The sequence below is a fragment of the Micropterus salmoides genome, unplaced genomic scaffold, assembly GCF_014851395.1.
Source record: "Micropterus salmoides isolate LMB-PRFRI ecotype aquatic unplaced genomic scaffold, ASM1485139v1 Ms_hic_scaffold_10, whole genome shotgun sequence".
NCBI lineage: Eukaryota > Metazoa > Chordata > Actinopteri > Centrarchiformes > Centrarchidae > Micropterus > Micropterus salmoides.
The window spans coordinates 37,000,961-37,013,644 of NW_024040041.1; the positions used below are offsets into that span (position 1 = coordinate 37,000,961).

Genomic DNA, 12,684 nt, shown 5'->3' on the forward strand with positions numbered 1-12,684 from the left:
CCCCTGATCCAACTTTTCCTAAACAACATTTCAGTAACGCTTCTTAATTTCTAACAATTCTCTAAAATGTTGCCAATCTTTGTTCCTCCAGAGAGGGAGTAGCAGCGCAGGTGTTAGCAGGGGCGGATTGGCTATTGGGAATTGTGGGAACAATCCTGAACAGCTGATCTATTTTAGGCCGAACCAGCGGTTTTCAAGAGTTTTTATTTTTCAGTTTCTTATGTTCAACTTTAAAATGATTTGCGACCGCGTTGGCCGGTCAGCTGCAGTGTACACGGTCTGTGTCTTTTAGACTGGGCCAAACCTATACCTTCATACTGGGGTACAGGCGGCCCCTCCCGACTCGGACAGATCCTCTTATTTTCTGAAATGTGATTGGCTCAATGGCGCCGATGTAAAGGAGTTTACTTTCCAGCAAGGACAAGTTTAATCTCTTTATGTGATCTTGGGGCTGAACTCAGCCCAGTGTTTTGTGACAAGCACAACAGAGGAGGTACATTGTTGAAAAGAAAGAAAGAGGAAAAGGAAATGTGTAGTGCTGAAAAAACAAGAACATAAAAGACAGAAATGTTGGCACAAGAGGCAACTAAAAGCATAACTTACCCGACCTCTTCCTTAGTGGAACGCTGCTGTGGCAGTGCGGATGAGGCAGGAACCAGCACAGGTACTGATAAGTAATCCATTTATTATAACCTCAGATAATTTATATGCATTCATGTAGGCGTACAGGCTATATTATATATTTATATATTATAAACAACAGTTGAAGAAAGAAGGAACAGGAGGACTGTAGGAGAAACACGAGGAACAGAAGCAGGAGAAGGAGGACAATGGAAACAGAAACAGTGGCAGGTACAGGATGTGTGCAGGGCAATCATCCATAGATAGAATAAGAAAATGGATTATTGTTAGTTATATTTATTACTGATCTCCTTAACATCCATATGTAGCTGCACAATCAGGACAAGCAGAGTCAGGGTCCGGCACAGGGGAGCTGAAGCTGAGGGATTTGATTCTATTTTATGAGACTGCATTGTAGTTTCTGATCATATTTAACTATTTTAGCCTTCTGACTGACTCAGGCTTGCCTAACCTGGTCTTGTTCAGTGCAGTGGCGCCTTTCTTATTCAAACTTAAGAGGCAGGTGTAATAAAAAGTTTCTTGAAGGTCATCATAATGAAAGTGACTGTATGCAAGTAAACCACTATTTATTGAAATAACTGCGCCCCACACAGCGTTCGTATAAAAGACCTCTCCGTCTCAAAGTCCCGGGCTGAATTTCAGTCCCAGTACATCCTTGGGGTGTTGGGACAGGAGCATGAAGCAGAGGAGAAGCCTAGTACGTGGGGTGAGCCCTCTTCTGTTTTTTGATACTCTATCGGATAATTATATTCTTTAGGACTCATGAGAGCTTGTATTTTTTTATTTATTTAACCAGACGATGTCATTGAGATTTAAAACCTCTTTTCCAAGAGAGACCTGGCCAAAAAAGCAGCATATGGACAAAGACACAGTTACAAATATGAACACGAGCACACGCACAACAACAAAGAACAATTAACAAGACCCTTATGATAGATTAACAAATGACATTAGACCACTTAAAAGGCCAATTTATACATACTGTAAGTTTAAAGGATTTAGTTATTTTAAAAGCAGTCACAGTGATTCACAATGATATAAATATCGCTTTGTGGTTAAAGACACTAAAGTAGACATTCATTCATTCATTGATTCAGAAGTTGATCTTGTTCTGTTTGGCAAGAAGGCCGAACCAAAGATAAGTAAGTGAGAGATAACAGCTCACCCATTGGGAGTAATTCATAGGGTGATGTTGAGGTGGTGTGATTTGTAGGTCAGAAGGTGTTTCGGTTCAACTTTTTTGATTCGGAGTGAATGTCTAGAAGAGAATGTCTAGAATTGACTTCGGAGGCAACTGGATGTGATTTTGGTAGAACCACTGCCTCTAAAACTTTAAACCAAATTTATAATAATGGCCATGTAATTGTCCATTTCCAGCCAATGGGCCCCAAGCTATGCTCTTCAGTCACAGTCCACATTTTATTTGCAGAAAACGGCATCCTAAGGGGAAGTACTATCAGCTATGACATGAGCTAACTGTGTGCCCTAACATTAGGTGTGTGACAACTTGTGTGAGAAGTGACTGTTTGCTGATAAAACAATGATACTAAAGAGGTTAAAATTCATTCTCCTGACCTTTTCAAATGGTTTCAACAATGATTTTCTGTGTAACAAACCATCTGACACAATCAGGTTAGCAGTTGCTGGAAGTGTTCGGCTGGGTGCACTGTCATCCCGAGGCCACAAGCCCTGGCTAGAGCGAGCTGCTGACGTTGCTGGAAGTGGCAGCAGAGGGCGCAAACATCCCAGTGTAGGAGTACCTTTTGGAGCCAGCAGCTGTGGTTATTGGAAGCGGGCAGTAGGAGTCACTGGCAGTTTTGCTGGCAGAATCCCAAATTAAAGTCGGCTGCTATGGGAGTAGACAGTTTGGCGTGCTTACATCCTGCTGCCAGGAGCCCCAGCTAGAGTGAGCTGCCGAAGTTGATAGAAGTGGCAGCAGGAGGCACATGCATCCTGGTGCCAGGTTCCCCTGCTAAGCCAGGCTGACTTAGTTTCTGGAGCTGCATGGCAGGGAGTGTTGATGACCTAATGTTGTTTGTCCTGTATAACGTAGGCTGCTGTGCTGTTGCTGAAAACCCTTCATTCCGGCCTGCTAGCCAGCAGCTTCATCTCTTTTTTTGATGATGATCAAAAAATCTGATCTTCCTCCTCTCTTTGATTCAGCTTCTTCCTTTCATTTGTCCCTGTCTGTTTGTTGTAGAAGCCCTGCTTTTTGGTAGATTTGGTAAAACCCCTCAGCTCCATTGTAGAAAATATAAAAAATATTCTAATGGTGTAAAACTCATATTGCATAAATTCACATTCTGATTTGCAGATGTGCACATTGTGTCTATGATTATACATTTTAATATTTATAGCAAGTGTGTGAATGTGTTTTTCACCAAATTCACTTCAACAAATGCAGCAGAATTTTTTTTTATTTGCAACATTTATTTATTTTCATACACGTGTGGCTACAAACACACAACAGCAGTCTCCAAAATGACAGTTGAATCAACACATCTCTAAAACACTTTCAACACAAACAGGTTAAAACCATGTGAAGGAGGATTTACTGCAGGACTTTTGGATTAGACTTCAGATTGAGAGCAGTAGCACACACGCTCAAAGCAAAAGGAAGCAGACAGAAAGATTTATTTTAGAGAGAAAGCAGTTTCCATCCAGAATCTCTCACACAGAGAAGATGAGGAGATGGATGAAGAAGAAGGGGGAGTGAGCAGGAGCGCCTCCGCTGGTAGTCGGTGTATTGGCGGCAGCTGTGCTGGTGCTGTTGGTGCTGGTGTTGCTGATGGAGGCTGGAGATTAACCAGGAAGGTGGTGGTCATGGAGGCGTTGTTTCCACCTATTAACCCCGCCGCCTGGAACCGAGAGCCGCCCTGCTCACCACCAGATCACTCTGAACAAACAAACAGGAAAAATAAGTTCATGTCCAATTTTTTCTCAACTGTAAATAATTCTAATATTTCTTAGTTTCTAAATGTGCTATGATCAATCTCTCCTGAACGAGCAAATTTCCAGAAAGCCACATGTCTCAATCATTTAAAGTGAGACTATAGGTGCGTTTGACTTCATGAGGCGAGTCACAGCGCTGACTTATCGTGATGCAGGCTGGACTTAACATAAAGCATGCTGGTTAGAAATTGTGTCCGACTTTTGCCGGTGCTGTAAAACGTCACCATGTCACATGACATTAAAACCTCCCGGAGCAAGGCGGCTGAATTTTCTGCATTCGCGACCGCAGTTGCTCCTGGGGTCTCATTTTAAACGGTGTGTATGTACAAAAGAGGGCTGGAAAAGTGTGTAAGCCACTTCCCAGCAAAGGTTGTCATCTTTAAAAAAAACAGAAAAAGAAACGGTGACTCACATGGCAGAAGGATGAAAGTTTTAAATGGATACGAAAATAAATGTAAATATTACCTCTGAGTATTATAGGCCTATAAATCTTAATATAATGTAATAATATTAAGAATTTTCCAAACAGATGAAAGCCTTTCTGAATAAACAAACTCCCATTTGATCGATTTTCCCTGAGATGTGCAATAAAAAAACATTTAAGATCATTTGCAGCTCAAACAAAAAGAAACACGATTTAGGATAAATCATGCAAAATAATGCAGTGCAATTTTTTCTCATAAGGAGGAAAAATGCATTTAAATTGATGCCGTTTTGTTGTTTCAGTCGAGCAAATACGATTGCATAGTTACATATATTGTTATCAGTGTTCGTTGCTTTATTATTTGAGCCAAAAAACATGATCTAGAAAAATATAATAATAACTATTATAATAACTAAAATAATAATTACTTTATTAAGTAAATCTTTCAGTTCTTTTCAATGTGGGAATCCAAATCATCTACCTGGGTCATCCCGTCTTGCATGTGTGTGCCCCTCCACCTCCGTCACTACTCAGGAGAACTATAGATATATAGAAGGGGTTTTCCTCCGGTGCACAATTGTTTCATGAAAGTGCGCTTATTACCCACCAAATAACTTCAGCTTCACCAAAAGGAACGTCATTGTCACACAAGTTAAATTTCTTTTTGTAGCTTTACTGTCAGATTTTGCCTCCTTTTCTCCCTGCAGTCAGTACACATTAATATTAATGAGGGGCGTCTCACTGACCATTTATAGGCAACTGTGGACGTTTAAAGGGTCGAACATGGATCTCGCTCACATGCGCCACAAGTTGATTGTGATTTATAAAGGGAAATCGGCGTAGGACATGTGCGCACTGTTTTATAAATCAGAATATTTTTGTGTCTATGCACTTCCTGTGCTTTGTACGTATGCAACCTGGAGTCTTTTCTATGTACAGTTTAATAAATGAGACCCCTGGACTTTGATAGCTCCTGTTTTCTGCTATTGTCAAAACTTTCTGCACATTCAAAACCTATTCCACATATGTGTTCTCTGACATGTCATATTACGAAAATAATTCATCATTTAATGAGAATTCATTATATTATACACAGCAAACAACAGTTGTTAATGAACGCCAGGAGTTCCTTCTCTCAGTAAAAGAACCGTGGAAGAACTTTTTCTGCAGGTCTTAGACCTTTATGTTGCGTACAACTTTGGGCTCCAAAATTGTGTTAAAAAAAATGTGTGCGTAAACACAAAAGAGAAACAACAGAAACAGAAGAAACACTCTGCTCTCAGTCGGTGTGGTGGACTTTCACCTAGTTAGGGAGTTAGTGTGCCAACTTCTGTACCTCAACCTACATTTCAGGGTGATAATGGAGAGACTTCTGTGATCAACAACCAAAGTGCCAAATTTCCATTGTAGTTATGTTTGGCGGTATGGCTCTGTTCTGGGATCTACCTATGTGGGGAACACCTCCCTGCCCATCATGTGCATACATGGAAAGCCTGAGGCTGAGAGCAGCAATAAAGAAGCCCTGTACAGAACAGAGCAGGCATATGCTGAATTATGTAATAATCAGGTAGAAGGTGGTCCTGAAATACTGTGTTAAATGGGCTGAAGTCGGTACGTTTATTATCAGGCTGTGGCCTGTGTCGCCTCTGCACATGAACACACATGTGGGCATGCACCCCCACCCAGCGCAGAGAGAGGCTGCGGTGGAGACTCTGAACTCTGAACTACTCGAGTTGGCGACAGTTACCCGTTACTGTTACTCGTTACTGTAGTACGCGTAACAGAACCTCCCGGGTAAAAGACAATGCTTTCTAGAAACATCTGTTTAACAAGCACAACTTGTAGAAGGTGTTATTGTTCTGCTCTGTCTACGTCTCACATCCTCTGTTATAAAAGCACACCGCACTAACTCTAGCTTGGCAATTAGCTAAATGAAAGCAGTCTGTAGTTTAACTGTTTAGCTTAGATTGCCAGGTAGCCTCAGTGCAGGGATCACAGCAGAGACAGAGGGAAGGAGGACAGGAGGGAGGTCTGATGCCACTTCTGAAACAGTGAAAAACATCCTAACTTTGGGTCTAGCTGCCTGCACTGCTTCTGTTTGGCTCTATCCATGAGTAGCAATATGACGCCAGAGTGTGACACCAGCAGCGGTGTGGGAATTTTGGGGTATAATAATATCACAGAGTATCATCTAGACCTGCTATGAGATAACTGTGTTGTGATTTGGGGCTATTTAAATATAACTGAATTGAATTGCTAGCATTGTTTATTCTTATCGGCTAAATTCTCTGCCAAAATCCATTTCCCGCAATGATTCTGATTCTATGCCCAATGGGATCCATAATAAAGCTTGGTTGGTGGTGGGTTATGAGCTGTAGCAGAGAAAGCAGCGAGGGCAGGCAAGCAGGCTGCAGCAGCTTAAATAAGGCACCTTCTATGGAATTTGCCAATGAATGCTAGGAGATTAACCAGCTGAGCTGCTGATGTGGCTGGCTTAAGATGGCTGCTATCAGCTGCTGGTACTGTGAGCTGAGCTTAACTTCGTTGCCTGCCTGAACTAATGCTGTGTTTCATTACTATCCAGATCCCGAACTGTGTTTTGAACAAGAAAAAAATGACATCATTTTAAAGCTTTCCAAGGGTTTCCAAATGGTTAACATCAAACTCTAGACATGGCCGGCACTTACGTTAGCGGCAGTTCTTGGTGGAGAACAGGTGACGCTGAGGTCACCGTCAGTCCCAGCGGACATGAAGGTGTAATAGCCCGGCTGGTTGATGGTGATCTGGCTGTTGATCCAGGACTGATACTGGGACACTCGGGTGTAGCCTGATGGGATATTAGGCACTGCGCAGCCCTATTACTGAGGAAACTCGTGATTCCCCCTGGATCCAGCGACCGCCCTGCTTGCTCACCAGCGGACCTCCTCCATCCCCCTTTACGGAAAGAAACATTTAAGAGAAAGAATCTTTGCAGAAGGCAAAATCAGACTCGAACACAGGAGTAAAACTGATCACCTGACAGATGTCCTTCCCTCCAGCACCGGCACACATCTTGTTGTTTGTGATCAGGCTCAATCCGTAGGTACAGCTACACTGTCTGTTCCCCACAATCGGCAGCTGCACCTCCATTAGCTTTTGTGGGTAAGGAAGGGACACTAAAGAGACAAATACAGTTTAGTAAACAGCACAAGTGGTGAAATGTGGTTTCATATGGTTTCACCCAGAACGGCCAGTTCTACATAATCGTACAGGCTTTGCCGTCTAAGGCTATCGCTACTGGGTTTATCCCTCGCGCACACACACACGCAGTACTGAAAAATAGTTTCCCATACCCACCCGCGTGATTGGCCGCCACCATGGTCTCACCCTGTCTATAAATTGGGGTGAGATCGGACAATCGGCTCAGAGCGGAAAGCATCCGGCGTCATGTCGGCTATGCACGGCCTCAACACTCTTGGTGTTCTGTTGATTTATGCTACCTATTGCGATGCGCTACTTAGCAGTTCTAGCGAGTAGCATGAGTTATCTTTAAACAAACATAAATTAGCTAGCTCGTTGTACTGGATGTTGTGGTTAGAACAAGACAGCAAATAGGCTAAATTTACTAGTGTAGACTAATTCAATGTAATATTAAAGAGGTCATATTCTACTTTTTGGCTTTTCCCCTCCCCCATTATTGAGTTATATATGTTTTTTGTGCATGTAACAGGTTTGCAAAGTGTAAAAGCCCAAAGTCCAGCCCAAAGGGAGTTCCCATCTCCCACGGAAAACTGCCTGAAAACAGCTCGTTTTGTTTACTGTAATGTAGAGACAGAGCTCAGTTAAAACTTCATGGATGAAAGATTCTTTTGTTACAGATTAATAACTCACCACTCGAGAACTCTCGCTCCAGTCCATGTTGCTAAGCTGGTCGGCAACATGTACAGCTGAACCAAAGCTGTTTACTGGCTTCTCACGACCCGCCCTACTCTGCTTCTGATTGGCTATTAATCCATAAGTCCTTAAGTTAACTGTGCATGTGCAACTCCCAACAAACATCTTGTGGTTGTGAGATGTATCAGTCCATCTCTCAGTCGAGGCAGATGGCCGCTGATATTGAGCCATGGTTCTGCTCGAGGTTTCTGCCTCTTAAAGGAAGTTTTTCCTTGCCTCTGTCGCCTAGTGCTGCTCTTGGTGGGAACTGTGGGGCTTCTGTAAACATCATCATAGAGTACGGTCTAGACCTGCTCTTTTATGAAAAGCGCTCTGTTGTCTGTCTGTAACTGTTGTTTGATTTGGTGCTATATACTGTAAATTGAATCCATAAGTAAAACGAAGCCTTCAACACAGGGTGAGAAGAAGAGCTGCAGCAATGCGCAGTATGATAAAAAAAATGGTGTTTTTTGAAAATTAAACCATGGAAACCTGTTCTGGTACAAGCCCTAAATAAGATTTTGAACCTGACAATGAGCAGAATATGACCTCTTTAAAGCACAAATAACTTAAACTGTTCCTCTTTTATTTACTTTCTTACTTTATTCAAACTGTTTAAATTGATAGAATTAACACAATTTACTGTCTTTGGGATAATCATATGTTTTAATACAGTATCAAAATATGCTCCCGTATACTTACAGTAGTCTACACATGGAGTGAGTAGTGGTGCAATATAAAATGATTCTGTAGTAGAAGCATCTGCTATTGATTGGCGCTACGGTAGCATTTTTCGACAAGGAAGCAGACATCATCAGAACACCGGCTGCTTTCATTGAATGTAGTTGGTTGTGCAGGCTTTCTTTTCCTTTCCATCCTTTGTTTAGTGCAGTGTAGTGACTTGATTTGTCTGAATCCTTACTTGTTTATCACATTTGTCTGTCGTCTATTTGGACAAAACACTCCGTTTGAGAAAATAATTCTGTACAGATCAGGTGCTCGGTACACTATAACAAATAAAATTGGTTGCAGTGATTTACAACTTGGATATGAAAGACCAAGAACAAGGCTTTCAAATGAGCTATAATTTAGTTTAGGTTTAGAGCTGATTAGTAGGCTTGAGTTCAAGCTAGCTGCAACTCCACCTCCTCGGCCCGTGCCTCGAGGAATGTGAGTATTAATACGACTGGGACGAGGGGATTCATGGATGCTCCAGAGGGCATCAGAGCGCACTCCACCAGAGGAATCTCAAAGTCTACAATTGTGATTCTTGGTTTTCCCCTTTTTTCCACTTCTCTATGTTTCACTCTGTGCTGAGTGTTTAGTCGGAGTGATTGCTGTCACTTAATGTGGTTGTACTCCCTCCTCCCTGCCTGTTGACACGTAGAGAGCTGTCCTCCATGTTGGCCCTACTCCACTTCGCACTTAGAAAATATTCAAACTTCTTCACAAAACTATGTGTTAATGTCAAGACAAATCATGATATAAGGATCCCTGCACACAGTAACAGGAATGATTTGTTTCTCCCCTGGTAAAAGAGGAGCTGCATTTTTGCACTGAAAAACACAGTTGTTGACACCACTGTAGTTACACTATCTCTGAAAATAAATATAATCCAGGTTTTCTGACCCACCTCCAGTTCCAACATTGCCCCAGCCGGTGGCCCAGGAGACAGTGCCCTTGTAGAAGGTGCTGCCTGTGGCTGCCAGACAGACGGGCTGGACGTAGGCGTTGAATGTCACCGGTGAGGAGAGCTTCAGGAGGCAGATGTCGTTTTCAAAAGTTCCAGGGTTAAAGTTGGGATGAATGATGATCTGTGATACTGCCCGAGACACTTGATTGGGGTTTGTTCCCTGTAGACTCTGGAGACCCAGAACCACAGTCAGAGTTCTCGTGCCTACGCCTGTGCTGAGGTTATGAGAAGAGAAACAAAAGATAGATGTGGCAACAGGGAGATATCATTCCCATCATCCTTAGTCATTCATGTGCTCAATTAACTTTTTCATGACCTCAAGACCTAATTATGGAAATTGTTTCTAAAATTAATAATTTTCCATTCAGTCTGCACATACAGTCCATGTTCTTTGCATTTGTTGCAGTCGAGAATTCCAGAAAACTAAGGATTCATTTCTACCTCATTCTGCCTTATCAAATTTTTTTTTACAACAAAGCAATCTCCAAGTATACAAATCAAATGAAGTTCAAAATGGAACTTGTGTTTCAGTTTGTTAAAGATCACAATTTGGTTAGGTTTAGGAAAACGTCATTGCTTGGGTTGAAATAACGACGTTACTTTCATGACTTCACTTATGTTCAATAGTCTCCAGTCACCTGTTTTTAGCTTTCATAAATGAAGCTACAGGGCTTCCCCCAGTGCGTTACAAACTGACACCAAGGGGTTTTTGCCACGTAAAAAGAACACTTGTTTACACATGCTTTCAAAAAGTTTAGGGGACATTGGTATTCTCTCTTCTGGTTAGCTCTAGAGCTGCATAGGGCAGAAATTAACTCTAAAATGCAGACTAAACTCATGCAGACTACATGACTTTCAGCGTCGGCTGTCTTGTGATGGGAGTCTTGAAGTCGTTGTGACGTTCACACTACGTGACTGATCGGTGAGAGGGGGTCACACATTACACGAGTGGACTGCGGCTGTGTCACCCGACGCTGGTCTCCAAACCACGATTTGTCAAGAAAACAAACGGGAAATGGGAAATGACGCAAACCTACAGACAAAACAGCTGTTATTATTAAGATGGTAATTACAAAGACAAAGAATCTGGGTGAAAGAATGGATTAGCACAAACAGGTAGGGATGTCTGAGCTACAGCGAGAGATGGAGATGAAAGTGTTTTGAAATGAAAAAGTAACTGCCTGCTCTCATTGGCTGGATGTGGATGTCGGCTGAACTCCTCCAGATACTCCTCCACCGATGTGTCAGTGATGCTTCCGTGACGCATCGCTGACACATCGGGTCAGGAGCTGTTCAGATGGGTCTTCGAGTAGTTCACACGTAATGAGTGGCTGATTTACCCCTGATGACAGCCTGACGGTTGCCAAGCTTACCGACTGGGAAAGTGGGCTTAAAACGTGTCGTGTGATTTAGGCTTAGGTTGCCTCTTATTCATTTTCATCTCTGCCTCTTAGAGCAGTTATTCCAAACCTTGTTGGCTGGTGACCCCTCAAAAAGGAGGCATTGTCTGCTTGATTCCAATCACCACAGCTTGAAACAATCCAGATTTTATCCTTGAATGGTAATGAATGATAAAATCATTCAGATTCGAGTAGGTCTAGGTGGGGAAGGTTGGGAAACACTGCCTTAGGCAGGCTGTTTACAGGACTGCGTGGCAAGTAGTTTTTATCTCGACCCTATCCTCACTAGTTACCTTGTGATGCAGTTAGCAGCTGTCAGCACCCAGTCATTGTTAATGAGGGTTCCTCCACAGAAGTGGGTTCCAGAGCTTTGCAGACTGGCCTGCCAGGGCCAGCTGCCTGCAGAGCCCACCAGTCCTCCAACAATCTTAGTGTTGAGCGTAGGCTGACCGCACACTGAGGAGGGGGACAATAAAGACACAGGATGAACAATCCAGGGTTGACAGCAAATACAAACAATAATGATTATGTTACATTTAGCTGATGCTTTTATCCAAAGCGACTTAAAAAGCTATATATGTCTGAGGTTGCACGCCTCTGGAGCAACGAGGGGTTAAGTGTCTTGCTCAGGGTTTACAAAGTTTATGTCTAACAAAATGTTTGAAACGTCCAAATGGTAGATGGAGAACAAGTTAAAAAGTTAGCAGTAAAACTGTGACTCAGCATCTAGTTGTGAGCGAGACTCACTCCTGTGATCTCAATGGTATAACATTATTATTTTAACAACCATGGTGTTGCCATGAACTTCATTCTGTACAACAATTTGTGAACGCATCACCATTAAATGAACTTCATTGGGCAAAACAGTAAATGAACACATCTACATTCAAACAGATTCTGAAACGAAACATGAAACTGTTTGTTAGAAGAAGAAGAAAAGTATCTAATATAAGCTTTCTGGGGCAAAACTTACCTTGGGCTATGGGTGGTGGCAGGGCAGGACAGGTGACGCTGAGGTCACCGTCGGTCCCTGTGGAGGTGAAGGTGATGAAGCCCGGCTGGTTGATGGTGATCTGGCTGTTGATCCAGGACTGATACTGGGACACTCGGGTGTAGCCTGATGGGATATTAGGCACTGCGCAGCCCTTATTACTGAGGAAACTCGTGATTCCCCCCTGGATCCAGCGACCGCCCTGCTTGCTCACCAGCGGACCTCCTCCATCCCCCTTTACGGAAAGAAACATTTAGGAGAAGGAATCTTTGCGGAAGGCAAAATCAGACTCGAACACAGGAGTAAAACTGATCACCTGACAGATGCCCTTCCCTCCAACATTTAACTCGGCGCACATCTTGTTGTTTGTGATCAAACTCAATCCGTAGGTACAGGTACACTCTCTGTTCCCAACAATCGGCAGCTGCACCTCCATTAGGTTTTGTGGGAAAGGCAGGGACACTAAAGAGACACAAATTTAGTTTAATAAACAAGTGTTCACATGTTTTGAAATGGTTTCAAACAAAATGGGAGTTCAATAAATACATCAGTGATCTGTGGCACACCTCAAGTATTGCCAGATGTTCCTCTATGGATCAAGCAAACATTGTCCCTACTTGAACCCAAAGGACCATGCCAGCTGTTTTCTATGTCTTAGCCCATTAAAGGT

The 12,684-nt window shown here is 42.7% G+C and overlaps 1 protein-coding gene across 1 annotated transcript; it reads right to left on the bottom strand.

Moving 5' to 3' along the window:
- Positions 1-6,717: 6,717 nt before the first annotated feature.
- On the bottom strand, positions 6,718-12,472 carry LOC119896187 (mast cell tryptase-like). Its single transcript, XM_038709692.1, has 6 exons — positions 12,331-12,472; positions 11,997-12,249; positions 11,317-11,479; positions 9,564-9,838; positions 7,034-7,173; positions 6,718-6,952 (listed from the first exon to the last, which is right to left on the bottom strand). The coding sequence occupies exons 1-6, from the start codon at positions 12,448-12,450 to the stop codon at positions 6,857-6,859; spliced, it is 1,047 nt and encodes a 348-aa protein (XP_038565620.1). The 5' UTR covers positions 12,451-12,472; the 3' UTR covers positions 6,718-6,856.
- Positions 12,473-12,684: the final 212 nt, after the last annotated feature.